The sequence below is a fragment of the Eptesicus fuscus genome, chromosome 7, assembly GCF_027574615.1.
Source record: "Eptesicus fuscus isolate TK198812 chromosome 7, DD_ASM_mEF_20220401, whole genome shotgun sequence".
In the NCBI taxonomy this organism is placed as follows: Eukaryota; Metazoa; Chordata; class Mammalia; order Chiroptera; family Vespertilionidae; genus Eptesicus; species Eptesicus fuscus.
Window position 1 is genome coordinate 32,144,006 of NC_072479.1, and position 22,734 is coordinate 32,166,739.

At 38.0% G+C, this 22,734-nt stretch overlaps 1 protein-coding gene across 5 annotated transcripts in view; it reads left to right on the plus strand.

Annotated features, from left to right (window-relative positions):
- Positions 1 to 22,734, plus strand: part of PPFIA2 (PTPRF interacting protein alpha 2) — a 476,100-nt gene that overhangs the window by 338,677 nt on the left and 114,689 nt on the right. For all 5 annotated transcript variants that reach the window (XM_008143799.3, XM_008143801.3, XM_054718820.1 and 2 more), the window contains one exon: positions 6,911 to 7,027. In XM_008143799.3, coding sequence (XP_008142021.1) covers positions 6,911 to 7,027 — 117 coding nt within the window. The remainder of the gene's footprint in view (positions 1 to 6,910; positions 7,028 to 22,734) is intronic.

Consider the following 22,734-nt stretch of genomic DNA (forward strand, 5'->3'; position numbering starts at 1 on the left):
TACTTAAGTGGAAATTGTAAATCCCTTCTGTTCTTGTAGTTGCTTTATTTTGTTTTTATATTGCAACCTCAGTGTAATCTAAGCATGGAATTCAGCTTAATTAAAATAAGTATGTGTGCAGAAGCAAATTATGTGTTGGTGTGGTGAGACTTCTGTGAGTCTCACTCTTGAAATTGTTAATTGAGCTTGGGGTAAAAATAGATGAAAATAATCTTTGTTAATTAAATGCAGGCACTGTCTGAAAGTCGTTGTTAAGTAGGTAAAGGCAAATATGAACTTGAAGACCTCAGAATGCAGATCCCTGGAGAATTAACATGAGGCCTAGACATGATTTATTTTTAAAAGTAGCTGGGAAGTTTTCAAGGTAAATTGAAATGCCTGTAACACATAGATTTATCGCTTAAAATTATAAGTAATGTAAACAGCATGATTTTAATTCCTAGGTATCAAGGGAGACATCTTCTAACTGTATCCAAATTATTTTGCCAAATCGGGGCAAGTAAATTCCCCTGCTGTCAACCCACAGAACAGTAGCAGGACTAGATAGATATTTGAATTGTATATCCTGTGAATTGTTTTATTATTTTTTAAATAGCATTATAGAGTAATGCTTATAAACATAAATTTTGAAGGTATCAGATCTGGTTTGGAGATCTGCCTATGTAGTTTCTTTTTCTTATGACCTCAAGTACATTGCTTATTTCCCCTATGCTAGTTTCTTCCCTTTTAAAATAAAAACAATATCCAGTTTATAAGGTTATTGGGAGGATTAAATGAGATATTATATGCAAACTGCTTTGCATGTATGTGGCATATCATAGATGTTCAAGAAATAGCAGCTATTATTATTGCTAGTAGTTCTTAATTACAAATTTATTTTCAAAGCTCCTCTCTCTTATTTTTTTTTTTCCTTAACTTCAGAAAATGTCCTGTACATTAATATTTTCAAAAATGAAGAAGGGGGGGAGGGAGTAAAAACTAAATTAATTTACGTTTATTTTCTTTTCCTACTTTAAGAATTATGTTAACAGAAATAAATTTCTAGACACCCTTGGAATTCTATTTTTCCATCTGTTGTAAATCTAATGTTTATAAACACAGCATGTAGTTCAATGCACCTGAAACACATTAACTAGATGCAATATACTTGTAAAGATTTTAAGACATGATGAAATTGCCTACTACTTTATATTTCCATCCTATCTCTTTCTGACTTTTATTAAGCTGGCATTGCCATGATCCTACAAGGCTATGTTCTTTTCTTTCTTAATTTCCCCAATCAATTCTTCTATGTTGAGGACTCTCTTTTAACCTTGAATCATGTGATATAAACTTTGGGAAATACTTTAAGTTTATATAGTCTTCTATGTGGATGACTAATTTTTTTCTCCATGCATAAATACTTGATTACTTTTCCATTCAATTTATCCAACTCCCTACAGTTCTTTTTCATTCACACGGTTTCCTGTCATTCAACACTTCATAACATTTCTAGAGTGCCTCCTATTTGTCAGTCATTACTCTAAGAACTGAGAATAAATAATCAGATATAGCTTCTGGTCTCAAGGCACTCAGTGCCAAGATGGGCAGTCAGAAAACTAACAGCCAACTGTGATAAAGAGTGATGTTTGGCTGACATGAGTCATTGGAGAATACTAAGGGATTACATAACTTAAATCCCTGGAAGGTAGGATGGTCTCAGAACCCATCCCAAAGTGAGTGTCATATAAGCTAAGAACTAAAAGATGACTAAACGGCAGTTAAAAGGAGGAAGGGTATGTAGAGAAAACCCTGTCTACCTGCTGTGTTTCTCCTTTACTCTCGCACTACTACAACATCCACAACACTTCTGATACCAGGTACGTGGGAGTTTGTCCACCACCAAGCAATTCACTGAGACAACTACTGGGTGTCCTACAATTGAACTCAATTCTCACACTATCCACTTGGAGATAGTGTCAGATCTCACAGGGCTCAGTCCCATAAGATTACTCCCATCACATTTTAGATGCCAATGGCAAGTACAAATTATCAGCTGTGCCTCTGACTAACTGGCTTTAAATCAGAGGTCCTTTCAACCTCCTTGGGTTTGATGAATATGTTAGAGCAGCTCACAGAACTCAGGAAAACAGCTTCAACTCATGTTTACACATTATTAAAGGATATGTTAAAGGATACAGATGAACAACCAGATGCAGAGATACATATGGCAATGTCTGGAAGCATCCTGAGTGCAAGAGCTTCTGTCCCTGTGAAATTGGGGTGCATCACCCTCCCAGTACATGGATTCATCACCAACCTGAAAGTTCCCCGACACCTGCAGTTTGGGGATTTTTATGGAGGCGTCATTACATAGGCATGATCAAACAACTCCATTTCCAGTCCCTCTCCACTCTCTGGAGGATGGGGGATGGGACTGAAAATGCAGAGCTTCCAATCATAGCTTAGGTCTTCTGGTGACCAGCCTCCATCCAGAAACACACCCAAAGTCACCTCAGTAGAACAAAAGATGCTCCTACTGCTCTTATCACGTAGGAATTTCCAAGGGTTTTGGGAACTTTATGCCAGATATTGGAGGCAGAGATATATATTTTTTCTACCATCTCACAATGGGTAATCAATATGAATAAAAACCCAGTCAAGATGGCATTTCCTATGTGTGTGAAAGCAATACCTTCAATAAGCCAGAACACAAAGTGTGGATAGGAAGATAAAGTTGAAGAGTTGAATGGAGGTCTTTGTTATTATGTAATGAAGTTTTAATGTACACCAAAGTTGACTAAGTACTTTACAGTACAAACACTAAAAGGTATTATTATCCCTCATTTTATAGCAGAGGAGCATGAACTTGAGTTTAAGTAATGTGTACAAGGTCATATACCCAGTTACACCTAAAGAGGCCAGGACTCAATCAAGGCCTTTCAAGATTATTTAAGGATAAATAAACTACGTGCACATTATTACTTGTCTCAAAGTCTGCTTTGAAGAAATCTCAAACTTGGTTAGAAAGCATAGAACAGGTAAACAGTTGTTTTAGAGATGCAAATTTCTATAATGTGTTTAGCACAATCTCAAACACATTTTAAGAGCTTAACAATTCATTGCTATTTTGTTATCTTACTGCTTTTGTGTGTGTGTGTGTTTGTTTTGTTTTGTTTTTTTGCTAGAATGCAATCTCATTGCTTGATCTGCCTTTTTCCCAGTGGTATCTGATACTTGGAACAGTGATTAATGAGTATTTGTTAAATAAATGGATTAATACATCTTAAACTCTTGAAATATTTCAAAATTCAGGAACATAAATTGTATTTTCTCCAAAATCACTTTTTAAAAAAAGGAATCACATGTTTCTGTATATTTCCTCAAACCTCAAGTTCTAAGGCATAAATTTTCACTGGTGTTTAGTTTCCTTTTGAAAAGGACATTTTACATCATTTGAAGAACTCACTGAAACATTTGCATGAATCTCAAACTCTGTTTTCAATAAGGATTTACATCTTCCCCACCCTCTGCCCGGAGGGCTCTTCTCTCTGATATCCACATTGCTGTCTTTGTCCGTGTCCTCAGGTCTATACCCAGAAAGCACCCAATTCCTAAGGAAACTGCACCTCACAGCACCTCTCCCTTGCTTTCATTTACAGTTTGCAATTATCACCATTTAAAAATGCATGCTACTTATTTTTTTTTTATAGTTTCTCTCCTCCAACAAGAATTAAAGTTTTGTTAAGGCAAGAATTTCTTCTTTCCCCTTAATTTGTTTTTCCCCAATGCCTGTGCTCAATGAAAATTTGTGAAGTGAATGAATCTCTCCAGGTTGGCAGGGAAAACAGTTGTTCAAAGACAAAGGGATAGGAGAGCATCTGTTGGAAGACATGGTAGAATCCCAGAGAGAGTTCGGTAGAAACAAGGAATGAGAGCTAGGGAATTTTCCAGACTTGAAAGACCACCAGAAGTCCATTGTATGGGGTCAGAGCTTCTCAAGCAGAATGCCAGAAAGATAGAAGCATGCAGAGGCCAGAGCTTTAGTTGAACTGCTTTAGTTTTTTTAGTCTCCTGTCCTAATCCCATCTTCCTCCAGATACTTTTTACACAGAAATAGTGAACCTGTAGTATTAGGAATACATAGAGCTCTTATATAAGAAAAAGTTTCTCCCATTGTGCCTGGTAAATTATTAGTAATTTTACAAAATCTCCTCTTAGCAATTCCATATGCTGTGTTGCCTTTGATGTTCACTGCTATATTTGCAGGACACTTTTGTTATTATTATTGTCCTCATCCAAGGATATTTTTTCCATTGATATTTTTAGAGAGAGTGGAGGGGAGGGAGAGAGAGAGAGAGAGAGAGAGAGAGAGAGAGAGAGAGAGAGAGAAACATCGATGTGAGAGATACACATTAATTGGTTGCCTCTGGAATTCACCCTGGGGATCGAGCCTGCAACCAGGGTACATGGCAAGGACACTTTTAGTTGCAACTGACAGAAAACTATCCAAACTAGTTTGAACATAAAGGGGAAAAATTTGGCTTTTAACCTTTTGCACTCAGATGTCGAGTGTGACTCGACACGGTTAGCATTAGAATAAAGGAATCGAGAAAAAAGCAAGTGAGTGCAAAGGGTTAATGCTGAAATGCCAGAGGCAGAGATAAATATAGTCAATACTATTGTAATAACAATGTATGGTGCCAGGTGGGTACTGGAAATATCAGGGGGAACACTTTATAAAGCATATGATTATCTAACCACTATACTATATGTATGCCTGAAACTAATACAAAATAATATTGAATGTAAACTGTAATTGAAAAATAAAATTTAAAAAGAAGTCAGGAGAAACCACAGATGATTTAAAAAATGGCAAAAGACGTAAAAAAAAAAAAAGAAAAGCTAGAATCAAGAACAGAAAAATTCATCAGAAGGCAGAACTACAATAGTGGCAAACAGTACCCTGATCATCTCCTACCAGCTTCTCTTCCATAGCAGAGAGAATCTCCCCCCATACCTCTGCCAGAAGCTTCTCAAGGAACATGCTAATTGCCCTGACTTGGATCATGTGCCCAGCTATTTGCCATCAGCTCTGACCCCTTGAGTGACAGTCCCTCTAGGATTAGAGTTGAAAGGGAAATCCGGAAATTCTCCAATGAAAATGTGAGATGTTGTTACCAAAAGGAATATCAAGGGGTGGTGGGCATTTAGAAACAAATGTCAATGAACACTTGACAAGTAAGTCATGGTTGATCAGCTAAAATGATTGTGGAAATGTCTCCTGACTACATTTCCATGGGCCTTCAGTGGATTGAAAATGCATGCACAACTTGCCTATATAAGAATGATATGTGCAGGGCTAATTCATTTTGGCTTTCCTTTTATTTAATCCATTCCTACACTAACTAACATGAAAGGATGTCTCTGAAGGAGTTCTCAAACACTTTAAATCTTTATCTTTTGTAATTTCCAGATGAGTTAGTTTTACACTCATTGTTTTTCCACATTCATTGTGTAACTGAACACATTTTTATTGAATACTATGCACATAATAATATGATTGCTGCTTCATGTGAAAATGTTTCCAATAAGACATTCCTTTGAAAATTATTTTCGCATGAGATATTATTAGTTCTTCTGTTAGCTGAATAGACAAGCAAAGTGAGTAAACAGGGAATAAAATATTATATTTTAATGAGTGAAACACCCACAAAAATAAACAGGGAGATTGTAATAAGTGTTTGACATCAAGGCGTGTTTTCTCTGAGAGGTGGTGTGTCAGCTGAGTTGGGAAGGCTGGGATTGTGTGGGCTGGTCTGAGCTGGGGAAGGATGTTCAGGTAGGAAGATCATGTTTCTCATTTCTGGGTAAGGAAGAGTCTGGTACATTTAGGGGACAGAAAGGAGGTAATTGTGGCCAAAGGGATCATGTAGGAAGTTATAGGCCTTGTTAAGAAATTTCAATGCAGACTCAATAAGTTGGGAAGACATTGAGGTTCTTTAGAAAGCTGAGAAATGACACAATATTAATGTAAATTTAAAAGAAGAAACTGGCTGCTTTGTGAAAGCTAGATTGTAGATGAGCAAGAATGGGAGCAAGGGGGCTAATCATTTAGTGATTTCAGTACTTCAAGAAATGGCATTTACATCATTGTTCTTCATGGTGTGGTGATGTGCCCCTAGAAAATGGCATGCCATATATGCAAGTGCTGGAGCGCATGTGCAAGTTCACTTGATCTTGTGAACACATCACGGTCCATCTGGGCACTGAAGCAGTGGCAGGTAGCAGTGCAAGCACCCAACTAATTTATGTCCTTTGTTTATTTGATGATTATTGGTTGGTGATTTTCTTTAATTAACTACTATATTTGGACTAGCTGTGCTAAGACAATGGTCATTAAAATAAGACAGTGAGACCAATTTAATTCTAAGTACTTATGATAGTGCTACAAGTATTTAAGTCCAGCTTATGTGTTTGTTAGTTTTTAAATTGCAGATACATTATTTCTTAGGGTAAATGATTGTGCTAATAATTAGTCTTCAGCTTTCAATCTTTTTATTTATCTTTCTTGTATGCTTTAAAAATATAGACCAATGCAAATTTTATCACAATTCATAAATTAATTTTGAAGGTAATTTCTGATTTAACAACACATGGATCATACTTTTTATTTAGGTACATTTTCAACCTGATAGATACATTTTCCAAGTAGAAAATTTTTAAAGAAAATTTTCACATTCCTATAAACATTATAAATGTTATTCAAAATGCTAATCAATTTTTGAATATATTTTTGAAATAATAATGAGTAAAACAATGTTTATTTTCTGATTGTGTTCATTAGTTCTTAATCACATTCAAATAAATTCAAATTTTTTATACTTTATGTTCTACTTTAGATTTTAAAAGCTTTCTTTTTATTTTACAGATTGTTGCCTTGCGTGAACAAAATGTTCATATACAAAGGAAAATGGCATCAAGTGAGGGATCCACAGAGTCAGAACATCTTGAAGGGATGGAACCTGGCCAGAAAGTTCATGAAAAGGTATGACTCATATAACATGCTCTTACACAGAAATGCTTACTTGCTATACATCATTTGACAGGAATATAAAATCCATGTAATAATTATTATATTTTTATTTGTTTGTCAAAAGTTCATGATGATTCCTTTTCAATTATTGCTCTCAATTTGATTCTCTTAAAAATATGTGTGTGTTTATGCCCTGGCCAGTGTAGCTCACTTGGTTGGAGCATCGTCCAGTATACAAAAAGGTGGTTGTTTCAACTTCTGGTCAAGGCACATACCCAGGTTTCGGCTTCAGTCCCTTATCGGGGAGTGTACAGGAGGCAACGGATCAATGGACTGATGTTTCTCTCTCATATCAATGTTTCTCCCTCTCTCTCTTCCTCTCTCTAAAAGTCAATAAACATATCCTTGAATGAGGATTTTTCAAAAATATGTGTTTATGCTTATACATATATGAATTTCTCATTACTTACTATTAATTTGATTCTCTTAAAAATAATTCAATTATATATAACTAGAGGTCTGGTGCATGAAATTCATGCACTTGGGGGGGGAGAGGTGGTGTCCTTCAACCTGGCCTGCGCCCTCTCGCAGTCCACCGAGATTGATCACCCTGCAGAGGGAGGCCCCGCCCACTGCTGCTGGCCGGGTAGCCTGGGCCTCCCTCTTTGGGGCAATCACAGAGCCCCCCGACCAATCGCATCGCACCCACCTTGGTGGCAGCAGTCAGTGCTGGGTCGCCACGGCGCCCACGACCCAGGAGGGACCGAGAGATCAGCAGTTCAGCCTGCTAGCCAGTCCCCGCCCACCTGAGCCTGCTGCGTGCACAGCCTGGCATTCAGTCATCCGTTCAGTCGTTTTGGACATTACAGACCCTTGTTCTTTATATATTAGGACTTTTTAAAGTACAAGAACAATAATTTTGGTTTATAACTGGTATTATGTACAGTTGTTAAAAATCTGTGATTTATCACTACAAAAACTTTTTGGTAATTTCTTATTTTACTTAGTATTTTCAGTTTGTTCGGGAAGACCTCGGCAGTACTCCTATTAATGATAAATTGCATAAAATAATATCTAAAGTCATGGATTTTTACTGCTTTTTTGGAAGGGACTGATTGTCTGTTTGGGTGGGGCTTAGACCCAGGCCAAGGAAACCAGCAGTCTGTTTGGCCCTTTTCTGTGCTGAACCACTTGTATCCAGCGCAAGATGAAGAAGAGTCGTTGCTGGTAGGTCTGGAATCAGGTACCTGTGCACATCCTGTGCATGAGGCTCAGGCAATCTCCTGACATTTGTCTTCAATAAGTTTTATCTTTGGGTGGAACTCTTTAATCATCAAGATCACATGAATCAGGTAGATAAATTGGTGCCATTGTAAATGTCAAGAGGTTTTAAAACATAGAGATTAAGAAGCCACAAAACAAATAGCACTAGACTTTTTGCTAGAAGATAAATTGAGCACTTCCTCACTTACCCAGTTGAAATAAATGGAAGGACTTCTTATGTTTCCAAATTCGGGTAAAAAGCAAAGGAAGCCAAATAAACCAGACTGATTTCTGAGACCACCATCAAGTCTTGTGGCTACGAAGCAAACAGCCCTTTATTTAAGATTTCATTATTTTAAGCTTTACCCATGTATTTTATAGATCTTAAAATAAATATTAAAATAAACTGACAGCTAGATTTTATAAGCTGTATCTCAAATCTGAATAATATTATCTCTCTTTCCTTCAGATAAATGAACTGACACTAATTCAGTAAATAAATCACCAAGACCTTTAGAATAAGGCATTAGTACATGGAACTAAATTTAGGAAACTAACATGTAATTTTCTATTACTGTTTAATTTTATTTTATGAATACTATATTTATTTTACATGTATTTTATTTAATTTATTTTATTGCTGTTTTATTTTAATTATGTCATCAGTAATACAGTGCTATCTCTTTCCTCAGATAATAATAGAATCACAGTCATTTGGATATAAAAATGGACTTTATAGTCATCTAGTCTTTTTTTTTAGAAGTCTATAAAATATCATCTTCTGTAAAAATGCTATATTTATAATCATCCAGACTAGAATTAAAGAAAGATGCCTTTCAAAGGCATAAAACCTTGACATCTTGTCTACTAAAATAAAACTATTTGATGCTGAAGAATTCTTCTGGTACTTCTGAAGAGGAGCGTTATTCATACAAGTATTTTTTTTTTCAAATATTGTTTAAGATATAAATCCTAAATATCCAAGCATTATAGAATGTAAGAACTCATGTCAGATTAAGTTTCAGAAATTCATTACAGAAATAGGACGAAGACCTATGTATAACTGATGTTTGTCTTGTGGACTCCATGGGTAGAGGAGTATATATGGGAGATTCTGAATACTTGTGTTTAACTTTCTTTGCCTTTCAGTTTTTTTGTGAAGACATTTCAACCAGTGTGGAGAAATTCTGTGACATTGCTTCTCACCCACTCTTTTTCCCCTCTTTATTTATTTTTCCCATCACTGTTTATCCCACCTGTACTCCCGTCCACCTCCAAGCCCCCTGCACTCACCATACCGTTGTTCCTGTCCATGAGTTCTTATTTCATTTTTTCCATTACCATTTATCACTTCTATGCCCTCTTTCATATCCTCCTCTTTCCCCTCACCCACAATCACCATAGTGTTGCTTATTTCCATGAGTCCTCTCTCTTTTTTTTTCTTTTTTGCTCAATCCCTCCACCCTGCCTAACAACCTCCCCCCACCAACCAGAACTGTCTGCCTGCTCTCTATCTGTGAGTTTTTCTCAATTTTGCCAGGCAGACCAGTTTGTTCATTAAATTCCACATATGCATGAAACCATACAGTACTTGTCTTTCTTTGACTGGCTTATTTCACTTAGTACAGTGTTTTACAAGTCCATCCATGCTGTTGCAAAGGGTAAAATTTTCTTCCTTTTTATGGCCAAGTAGTATTCCATTATGTACATATACCATAGCTATTTTATCCATTCTTCTACTGATGGACACTTGGGCTGTAGAGAACCCAGAAATAAAGTCACTCAATCTTTTTAAAAATTATTTTATTTTTTATATTTTTATTGATTTCAGAAAAGAAGAGAGAGGGAAGACAGATATAAAAACTTCAATGATGAGAGAGAATCATTGATTGGCTATCTCCTGCACAAGCCCACAACCCAGGCATGTGCCCTGACCAGGAATCAAATTGTAACCTCCTGGTTCATAGGTTGACTCTCAATCACTGAGCCATGCTGGCTGGGCAGAAGGATAATTTCTAAATGTTTTGGAATAATGATATACTAATATACTAATATATTAATATTGTTTAATATATCATACCCCTATCCTCCAAGTGAAGCTAAAATATGTCATGTGTACATATTTTTTAAATTTAAAAGTAAACTGTTTTAGTTTATATGACACCTGAGATGATTCAAGAAAGCTCTCCAAAAGGTTTATTTATATCACAATTCCTTGCCTGACATTTTCCCAGCTTTATTGTGATATAATTGATGTATAACATTGTGTACATTTAAGATGTACAATGTAATGATTTGGTAAATGGATAAACTAAAATGATTCCAATAAGGTTAGTTAACACATTCACTACCTCACATAGTTATCTTTTGTGAAGGGAGGGAGATGAGGATATTTAAGATCTATTCTTTTAGCAATTTTCAAGCATATAATACATTATTGTTAACTATAATCACTATGTTGTGTATTAGATCCTCAGAACTTATTCATTTCCTAACTGCTGACATTTCTTAATAAAATATGAAATAATATCCTAATTATTACTTTATCATCCTTAAGTAAATACTCCTCATTTGCACGCATATAACATTGTAAAGCATCTTTTCAAAATTATCCCCTATAATATGATTACTTAAATTATATCAATATCATTGAATAACAAATACCATAGCATTGTAATTTAAATCCTAACACTTAGTTTTTACTGAGAACTGCTCCAGAGGTATATTCAAACAAAGAAAAAGAGCATATTATTTTGAGGGAGTGTCTATGTAATGAAATTTATCAGTGTAGGATGATTGTTTCATTAGTATATAAATTGCAAAATGGTTGTTGGGGGAAAATGACAAACTAAGATGAGGTACTATGGAACAGTCAGAAAGTGACTTGTGAATCCTAGTCACATGGATTACTCTTTGTTTAGGGCAGTAAAGTTACTTAAATTGTAACTAAGTTACAATTTAATTAAGTTACTAGTAATTAAGTTACTAGTCTGTCTGGGTTATTAGCCACAGGAGATATTTTATGTCTGTGGCTTGAGAACCCTGCTGACAAAATAGTTGATAAAAATAGTCTTATAAGAGCACACTATGAAACAGGCCTATTACTCGTAGAAAACTTGTGTAATCATTAACATTTTCAAAACAAAAAGTGAAAAGAAAATATAAGCTGAACTGAAACAAGTTCAAATGTTTTTAATCAGTTGTTCTAGAAGAGCATAAATATTCCTCAGGTAATAAAAATTTTCAGAACATAAAATTTTACCTCATTAGGAGTTCAGAGCTGAGCTCAAGAGCTTTTGTTCTGTTGCTTTCTAGAGGATGGTTAATTTGTCAGGTGTTTTTTTTTTTGTTTTTTTTTTTTCAATAAACATGCTACTCTCGTAGAGATAATAACGCTCCTGTATCATATAGTCTGCACTTCCAACTACTTTTTCCTGCTGTAAATGTTTACTAAGTGATGTGGGTAAGCAGAATGCTAGACAGTGATGGAGACTCAGGAGACATAGTCCCAGTAATAAATTCACTAGGAAACTGGAATGAGACATAAATACGCCCCCCCCCCCCCCCCCCCCCGCCCCGTAGGTGTTTCTCTCTTTCCGCGTCCAGCACGGAAAGAAAGTGGGTCCAGTTCCTGAGTAGAGGAGCTGGGGATTGAGAAATAAAAGAAAGAGACAACACAAAATGGAAGGAAAAAAAGCTGGGAGCCGGGTGGGACCACTGAACTCTCTGATGGAGGGACAGGGACCCAGAGCCGATACAGCGAGTTTATTTTATACCCCCACATACCAGGGAGTTTCACCAAAAGTTAGGGTCAGAGGAGATCATTTGCATTCTTGAGTAGGCCCGAGCATTCCTGGTGCTTGACTGGATTTACATATCAAAAACCCACTACCCGACACCTGGGCAAAGATAAGAGTCAATGCTGACAACACCCTTGCCTTTTTGGCAAAGCGTGTTCCCAGGGCGTGGCTTTGCCTGTCGCCACTGGGTTCAGCTGACAATAATTACAGAATGCCCATGTGCCTTCCCAGGCGCTGTCTACACGCCACCCCCCCAAAAAAAAACAAAAATATTACGGAAGATGATAAAGTGGAGTCAAAATGATACTACTACAGTTTAAAGAAGAGATAAATTATTTCTGATTGGGGGTGTCAGAGAGACAGTTTGGATGCAAATTCCATGTCTGCCCATTACTAGCAGTGTGCCTGTGACCGAGGGCTTCCGCCTCCCTGCGCATCAGTTGCAGGGAAATACGCCCAACTTCCAGCTTTGTTGCAAGGAATAGAAACACTGACAATGAATGACAAAAATCTTGGCACATGGATTACAAGCATTAAATGGTGTAGTTTTAGTATTTCATACTATGGGCTTTCGTGTGCATTCATTTTTTTAATAAGTATTTTGTGACGATCTTATTAAAGGTGCTAGGAAATAGGTCCTGGTCTAGGTAGGTCAGGGTAATGAACAAGACAGATGAGGACACTGGCAACAACTAAATACATGTAAGTGGTGAAAGGGGGTCAAAAGGTAAAAAGAAAAAATGTTTTTTAAAAAGCAGTGAATGTGAACCAAGGTGGGTGGGGGAGGATGTTAAATAGTCACGGCAAGGAAGGACTTTCTTTAGGACCAAGTCGGGGTTTCACCTGGGACTTTAAGCTGAGAGGTTCTGAGGCAAAGGAAGCACAGTGTACACGGTACACCAAGGATAGGAAAGAGCTTCTTTGGCACATTCTCTGGAAGGAAAGGTGACAAGGTAACTGAAGCCTAGTGGTCGGGGGAAAGAGCAGCAGGCGACAGAACAGCAGTGAGAGGGGCCAGATCCTTTAAGTTCTTATAGGCTGCGGTAAAGAGCCCAATGTTTTAAAATATATTTTTATTGATTTCAGAGAGGAAGGGAGAGGGAGAGATAGAAAAATCAATGATGAGAGAGAATCATTCATTGTCTGCCTCCTGCGTACCCCACACTGGGGATCGAGCCTGCAACCCGGGCATGTGCCCTGACCAAAAATCAAACCATGACCTCCTGGTTCATAGCTCGATGCTTAACCATTGAGCCACGCCAGTCAGGCAAGGAGCCTGATTTTATCCTCAAAACAATAGGAACACACAGTAGTATTTTAAACATGGAAGCATCCTGATTAAATACTTTTGGAGCAATCAGTTGCATTACAATTTTATGTGGATTTTTCATTTTTTTACATATTAGATTTCCAAAGTAGGTAGAGATTTTTCTTTTATTAATTTTATAGATATTAATTTTATAGGACCCTTGTCTTCTCACTTCCAGACAATAGTGTGCTCTCACATTCCCTCATGCCAGGTTGATTTCTCTAGGTGTTTTGATGATTTAAAAAATGTCTCTCTAACCCAATCTGATTGTTTCCAGTCATTTATTATTTCATAATTATACATATTTACTTGTTTCCTAAAGTTGATTATTTTATTACATACAAGAATATGCTTTTTAAGAAAATTCTTTAATTTTTCCCACAACTTCTTTCATTAATTTTACTCTGAACCAATTCTCCAAATCAGTGGCATTCAAAATTTTTGAACACTATAAATATGGCTCTTACAACTGGGCAAGAGGCCATGCTCTGGGCTCAACTTATGGAATCTTGCTTTAGCCCCATGTGCTCCTCTCTGCGATGTAAGCAGTTCATGGGAACAAAGGAAATTATACATCCATGATTGACACGTACACCCCTTGTTACCATATGACAGGTACTTGGAAGCCAAGACTTTCTGACCAAACAGAACTTAGCTGATCTTCAGGGCTTGTATGGGCCCATATAATAAACTAGAGGCCTGGTGCATGAAATTCATGCACTGGTGTGTGTGGGGGGTCCCTCAGCCTGGCCTGCACCCTCTTGCAGTCTGGGACCCCTCACTCCTTACCACCCACCTGCTCATTGCATCTGTCCCCTGGTGGGGAGGGACCTTGGGAAGGCTCCAGGGCATGTCCAGCCTGTCTCTATTGGCCAGACCCCAGCAGCAAGCTAACCTACCAGTCGGAGCATCTGCCCCTGGTGGTCGGTGCACATCATAGTGACTGGTTGACCAGTCAGCTGTCTGCCTCCTGGTGGTCCATGCACATCATAGCGAGCAGTTGAGCGGCCTTAGCATATCATTAGCTTATTACGCTTTGATTGGTTGAACAGCTGACTGAACGACCAGACACTTAGCATATTAGGCTTTTATTATATAGGACTAGTGGCCTGGTGCATGAAATTTGTGCACAGTGGGGGGGTGGGGTGTCCCTCAGCCTGGCCTGCACCCTTTCCAATCTGGGATCCCTCTAGCAATCCAGAACCACTGGCTCCTAAGCGCTCACCTGCCTGCATGCCTGCCTGCCTGCCTGATGCCCTTAACTGCTCCCCTGCTGGTCTGATGGCCCTAACTGCTCTCCCCTCCTTGTATGATCCCTGTAACTGCCTACCTGCACTCCCCTCCTGGCCTAAAACCCCTAACTGCCTATGGGCTCTCCCTTCTTCTCCATGCCTCAGACCCTGGAGCAGGAGTGCTGAGAGCTCTCCGCTGAGGCCCTGCCCCCATCCTGACACCCCCATCCTGAATCCACCCTCTGGGCTGGGCGGCACCGCAGGCCTGTGCACACTTCCGGTGGGGGGGCTGCCGTGGCCTGTCCTGATGCCCCCTCCAACCTCATGTCCCGGTGGCGCAAGTCCCTGCCCCTGTCCCCGCCCACCAGCTCCTGTGCGCGCGCACCTTTGACTGATTGTGACTGGGACACCGTTAGGACCAATTAGCATATTACCTCTTTATATGTATAGATAATTTACATATAAATATGTTATCTATACATTTAAATGTTTGACATGAATATACCACATTTCTGTTTAACAATACTAATAAACATTATTTATCACAGAAACCATTCTTTTAAAAACCTCTGATAATTTCCAGCTTAAAGTCATCATCCATAAAGATGCCTCCAGTGTATTAACTGCATTTTGCCCATTTTTACATGCCTTCCTCAATACATGTCAATTACTGCCAAAAACTGTTCTTCTAAAACTTCAGTCTTTGTCAACCATAGCTCATTCTATGCATTATCGATTAAGCCTCAATTTCTTCTCTGTATCAGAGATAGTTATCATCTGGATTTATTTACATCTGAATAGCATTAACAATATTTTGTTCTTTGCATTGATCCCATCTATTGTGATCTAATTGCTCATAAAAGCATAATAAAGTGTATACTTCCTTTTTATTCTTCAATTGAATTTATCATGAATACCAGAGGATCCAAGTGGCCCAATTAACAATAAACCTGGTAACACTCTCTTGGGGCCATTCTTGCTCTGCCTGAAATATCCAAAAACCCCAAAAGTTTCATTAGTCCAAAGGGACCAGTTCTTCTTTTAACCGTTTTGTGAAAGAAGACCTTGCAAACGTGATAATGTAAATGCTGAGCAACCATATTTTAAACTGCAGTTGCTTCTTTTGAGTCTTCAAAGAATCATTTTCAAAATAGGGGGCTCCTCAAAATCAAACCCCATTCCTGTGTCATTACGATGGCCCACCACTCATGTGTCATGGTCTAAATAAAACTATGCCCTACCAGTCACTGACCTGGTTTTCAAGTTCCAACAGCAGTGGTGTCATCCCCTATTAGACCGGTCATGCAGGGAGGATTTCGCCTTCTCCATCTTATGCCAGTTTGAAGCTTGGTTCCAGTTAGGTTCCCAAACTCGTCAAGATGACTGATCCAGGAAAGTCTTCCTCACTCACACACACACCTGTGCTGGAACAAAGGCCAAGTATTGGACACTGGTCCCGGTCCATAGTCCTACTTTCCTCCTGGTAAGTTCTCCTTGTGAACTCTTGGAGAACTTTCTGATCCAGTCAAATGTCTTAGTCTGTAGAATTCAGAATAACTTTGAACTTCACAGCTGAATGGAGACCAGTCTTTTGTTTGTTTGTTTCCCTCTCTCTCCTGAGGGTTTCTGGTAATTAAGAAAATTATCCTCCTCCTCTCCTCTCATACCAAGACACAGTGCAAGAGACATTTCATCAGGTTTCATGAAATATTCTTTCTCTAGGTCAGGGGTACCTACTTATCTTATACGTATGTGCATATCAAAAAGGACTGCTTAGTGATTCTTTCAGGAAGAAAAGAGATCTTCTCCAGTGTTACTCCTTTATTCTATAGCTGAACAAAGAGACATTTGAAGATTTGCAATTGAAAACAAAAATAAAAAACAATTTTTTCATTATACATACTTCACCTCCTTATATCTTCTAACTATATTGATCATTAACATGTTACAGGGGAATATTTTTCCACATGAATTCTTTAATATGTTTACCTCATGTTGTAATATAAAAATATTTGTTATTTTTACATTTCTGAGTATTAACATTGATCATTAATCAAAATTAACATGAACATTAACATTGAATAAAAATTACTCATGTTTTATTAGAGTTAAGATACCATAAAATGGAATATATTTCCATCAAGCCATATACATGGGATATAGTGAATGAATTATATTTTAATTTCAACATTATCAGAATATCAGAACTTCAAAGTAACAGCTATTCTTCTGATAAAACTATATTTACTTTTAAATTTGGTGGGAATTAAAAATGGCTTATAATTTCTATGAAAATAATAACAATTTTATACTTATTAACAAAACACTATTGACCACATTAAACTAAAGAACTAACAAGTAAAGTTATATCAGCTGGATATTTTCATTAAATAAAATTATAGGAAATTTATTGTCATAATGACTTTGCAACTCTCAATGTTAAATAATAAAATTATTAATGGAGAAGTAACTGTAAGAAATCATTGGGTTTAGAAATTTTCCAAGCAGGTCAATATTTGGTCAACTTTATTATTTTTTTTCTGCCCTATGTTTTTATTTATTTATTTATCTATCTATCTATTTAAAAAAAATATATTTTTTACTGCTTTCAGAGAGGAAGGGGGAGGGAGAGAGAAAGAGAAACATCAATGAGAGAGAATCATTGACCGGCTGCCTCGGGCACGCCTCCTACTGGGGATTGAGCCCACAACCTGATTCTGTGCACTTTACCAGAATTGAACCTGAGACCCTTCAGTCCACAGGCCAATGCTCTATCCACCGAGCCAAACTGGTTAGGGCTTTTTTATTTTTTTAAATTAAATTTATTGGGGTGACTTTGGTTAATAAAATTATATAGGTTTCAAGTGTACATTTCTATGATACATGGTCTGTATATTGCATTGTGTGCCCACCACCCAAAGACAAATCATCATCTGTCAGCATCTATTTGACGCCCTTAACCCTTTACTACCCCAGCCCTCTGGTAATCACCATACCATTGTCTGTGTCCATGAGTTTTCGTTTGTTTGTTTTTCTTTTTTTTTTTTTAAATATATTTTATTGAGTTTTTACAGAGAGGAAGAGAGAGGGATAGAGAGTTAGAAACATCGATGAGAGAGAAACATTGATCAGCTGCCTCCTACATACCCCCTACTGGGGATGTGCCCGCAACTAAGGTACATGCCCTTGACCAGAATCGAACCCGGGACCCTTCAGTCCACAGGCCGACACTCTATCCATTGAGCCAAACCGGTTTTGGCTGTTTGTTTTTCTTGTTTGTTCATTTGTTGCTTTCAGTTTTGTATCGCAAATATAAGTGAAATCATATGAATCTTAACTTTTTCTGTCTGACTTATTTTGGTTAAAATGATGTTATCACAGCCCACCCATGCTGTTGCAAATAGCAGTATTTCATCTTTCTTATGGCTGAGTAGTATTCCACTGTACATATGTATCACATCTTCTTTATCTAATCATCTATCAAAAACCACTTCTGTTGTTTCTGTGTCTTGGCCATGAATAATGCTGTAATGAACATAGGGGTACAAATAGCCAACAGATATGTGAAAAGATGCTCAACTTTACTAGCTATTAGAGAAATGCAAATCAAAACTACAATAAGATATCACCTCACACCTGCTAAAATGGCTACTATCAACAAGGCAAGTAATAACAAGTGTTGGAGAGGTTGTGGAGAAAATGAACCTTCATTCACTGCTGGTAGGAATGAAAACTGGTACAGCCACTATGGAAAACCATATGTAGGTTCCTCAAAAAATTAAGAACAGAGTTACTATATGACCCAGCAACCCCTCTTCTGGGTATCTACCTGAAAATTTTGAAAACATTTATTGCAAAGATATATGCACTTTTGTGTTCATTGCAGCATTATTCGCAGTGGCCAAGACATGGTCAACTCTCTAAACGGTTGATCCTTCTCATTTTTCAGAAATAAGGGATGAATTCAAGTTTGTTTTTTTTTCAATTTTAAATACTAAATATTTTTAATTAGTTAATACTAGAATAAATACTAATGTAGGGTTCTATTATCATATCTTTTATTACAACCATTTCATTACTCATTTTATTATTTTATTTTTAATCTTTCCCTTTTAATGTCAGACAATTTTTCAGGTTTCATGACTAAATTAGATACAGTAGTTAGAAAAGTACCTAGATAATATAGATCTATGGTTCTTAACCCCAACTAAGCATTATAATTACTTAGGGAGTAAAATCAAGTATATGTCTTGACCTCACCCACAGATATGGTCTAGAGTAGCATCCATTCTATAGTTTTATTCACTCTGCCAAGGATTCAAATGTGTGGTCATGGCTGAGAATAACTGATAGGGAGTACAAATATAATTTCTGCTTTCCTGTAGGCTTTAGATTTGCAGGGACTATAAATAGATAGTTTATATATGATGAAACAGATTTAAATCAATGGGGAATTAAAATAAACAGTTGTGAATTCTGTACTGGAGAACCTATCTGTAGGTCAAGATTTGAAATCTGAGGCCAGGTCTGATTTCTGAGAGCTGAAAAGCAATGTGGAGATTAACACAGTATAGGTGAACCAAAATGCCCCAAAGTCATAGCATTGAATCCTCTGGATTAGCCAGTGCTTAAATGCTTTCTCAACTTTAGCTCTGTTGTTAATTGTTTGGTTGCTTGATTTGGTTTATTCTTTTTTTCCCCACAATATGTTACTTTCAGGCAAGAAATTTCATATTCTAAGCATCCAACCTAGTGACATATGGTAGAGGATAAACAGATAGTAAAGTTTTGGTGATTGAATAAAAAAAAAGGATAAATGAAACCATGAATGAACAAAAGAAAGGAGAAAGGAGAGAGGGAGGAAGAGAGAAAGAACAGAGTCTTGGTAATATGACACTGGAATAAGAATGCCTGGGTTCAGATCTTAACCAAATTACTTTTTTAGTAGTTTGACATTAAACAAAGTACACTCTGTGATTAGATTTCCTTTTGGGTATTCAATAGGTTGTCATAGAGATAAAATAGTTTATACACATAATACACTTAGAACAGTGCCTAACACATAGTCAGAACTTAATAAATGTTAACAAAATGGAGTAATGTAAAAACCCATGCATACTGAGAGCCAAAAAGTTACCAGCAATATATTCTTGGATAAGCAAGTACTCAATAAATGTTAGCTAGTATTGTTACTTGGTATTATTCTAATGAACAATATAGTCTTATTTGGGGATTTGGAGGTAAATTCAAATTTAAGGATTTGAAGTAAAATAAGGAGCATAACAATCTCTTAGAATGAAAGGAAATATTTGTTAGAGCATCATATTGGCAGAAGTGTTCCAAAGTTCTTCCCTAGGTCAATGCCTGGTTTAGGACTTATTCATATATTCACAATTAGACTTTATTATTGGCCTATGGAATCCCTAATTGATTTGGCCCTTAATTCTATATATATATATTTCTTTCACCCTGATACATTGCTTATGCTCATCTATACTAATAAAAGGGTAATATGCTAATTAGACCAGGAGACCTTCTGGATGTCCTTCTGGACAAAGCCATGGTGGCAGGGCCGAGGCAGAGATGGCGGTTGGGGCAATCAGGCCAGGAGGAGAGGGCAGTTGGGGGCGAGCAGGCCAGTGGAGGGGTAGTTGGGGATGAGCAGGTCGGGGGTGGGGGGCTAGTTGGGGGTGAGCAGGCTGGCAAGGGGGGCAGTTGAGGTTGAGAAGGCCGACGGGGGGGTAGCTGGGGGCAAGCAGGTTGGCAGGCATAGTGGTTAGGGGCAATCAGGCAGGCAGGCAGGTGAGCAGTTAGGAGCCAGCAGTCCCGGATGAAAGGGGGATATCTGACTGCCAGTTTAGGCCCAATCCCAACTGGCAGTCAGACATCCCCCAAGGGTTCCCAGATTGGAGAGGGTGCAGGCCAGGCTGAGGGACACCCCCCCTCTCCATGCATGAATTTCGTGCACTGGGCCACTAGTAAAATTTATAATGAACTATCAGCTCTACTTTTTCATTTTTATGCCTATAAATACTTTTCCTGTTTCAATTTGTGGTGTTTTTTGTTTGTTTGTTTAGTTCTACATTTATTTAGTACTACATTTCTCTTCTCCTCACAGAATAAAATCTACTTTACAAAACTTTCCCATTTTGTGGATTCATTCAAATCCTACAAAGAATTTTTAGTGCTAGATTCCTTATGTTAATGATTGCAAATTTTAGAGTAAGTTCTTTGACCAAACAATAATTCATCTCTAACCATAAAATTTTATAGAACTATTTTCAGAAATGGAATGGAACTGCTCAGTGTTTATCCCTAAATGCTGATAAGTTTTAAGTATATCTGTGCCTTTAATATCTGAATTTAATTCATAGTAATGAGGAGATAGAAGAGGGCTAGGCAGTTAGAGACAGGGGAGTGGAAGTGGATTGCTGCAGACATGGGCAGAAAGCAGCTTGATGAGAAAAATCACAGACAGACAAAATGACCTAGAACTGAACCCCGTTGGGCAGGGAGAACTAGAGCCAGCTATGAGGGAGTTACTAAGGCAACCCAGATGGGCAGGGAAAAAAGGGTGACTGGAGATTTGAGCATTAAAATGTATGGATGTTATTAAGGTAGGCAGCTTGCAGATAACCAGTCACAAGGCAGTGAGGCATATAACCAATCCTAAAGATGTTGCTAAGGCAGAACTATTTGAAAGAACCAATTAGAAGCTAGCAAAGTATATATCTACTAGAGGCCTGGTGCATGAAATTCATGCACGGGTGGGGGGGGTGTGTCCCTCAGCCCAGCCTGCACCCTCTCCAATCTGGGACCCCGGTAGGATCGGGCCTAAACGGGCAGTTGGACATCCCTCTCACAATCCAGGACTGCTGGCTCCCAACTGCTTGCCTGCCTGCCTTCCTGATTGCCTCTAACCGCTTCTGCCTGCCAGCCTGATCACGCCCTAACCACTCCCCTGCCAGCCTGATTGATGCCTAACTGCTCCCCTGCCAGCCTGTTTGCCCCTAACTGCCCTCCCCTGCAGGCCTGGTCACCCCTAACTGCCCTCCCTTGCAGGCCTTGTCACCCCTAACTGCTCTCCCCTGCAGGCCTGGGTCCCTCCCAACTGCCCTTCCCTGTAGGCCCGGTCGCCCCCAACTTCCCTCCTCTGCCTGCCTGGTCACCCCTAACTGCCCTCACCTGCAGGCTTGATCGACCCCAACTGCCCTCCCTTGCAGACATGGACCCTCCCAACTGCCCTCCCCTGCTGGCCATCTTGTGGCGGCCATCATGTGTCCACATGGGGGCAGCCATCTTTGACCACATGATGGCAGCCATCTTGTGTGTTGGAGTGGTGGTCAACTTGCATATTACTCTTTTATTAGATAGGATGCCTAGACAAAGAAGCTTAACAGGCAACCCACTTTGGGCCTACTCTCTGCCTGCTACAGGGAGTCATTCTATCTCTCAATAAACTTTGCTTCTGCTTACCATCTATGCCCATGAACTCTTCAATTTTGTCATACAACGAACTCCAACAGAAATTTTGGCATCAGAAGGATGAATTACTAAGTCCTACTCTTTGGCCCCACCTTTTTCTGATGTTTCTCTCATACATTGATGTTTCTCTCTCTCTCCACCCTCTTCTTTTGGTTCTCTCTAAAATCAGTAAAAACATATTCTTGGATGAGGAATAATAATAATGATGATAATAATAGTAATAAAAATAAAGTTATATATTATCAGTTTTTATATGGCCTTCCTACTTTAAGATTATGAAAACATATTCAGCTTATTATAAAATGTATTTAAGGTGATTTGAACACATGAAATATTACACATTTTTAAACATAAAAGATTCAAAAAAAGTTCAGAAAAAAATTTGAATTTGAAAATTTTTCCATGGAGAAGTACCAAATTCCAAAGTGGTGTAAAAAATATGCAGTACACAACTGTTCTTTAAAGCAATTAAGGAGGTTAGCATTTTAAAAGTGTTTTATTTTAGTTTCCTGATCATTGTTTATATTTGGTTAAAATTGTTCTTACCTTGAGCCCATTAAAAAATATGCAGTTTTTAAAGAAGATTTTAATGGATCTCAGGTGCACAGAATTGAAATAACCATTTTCCTA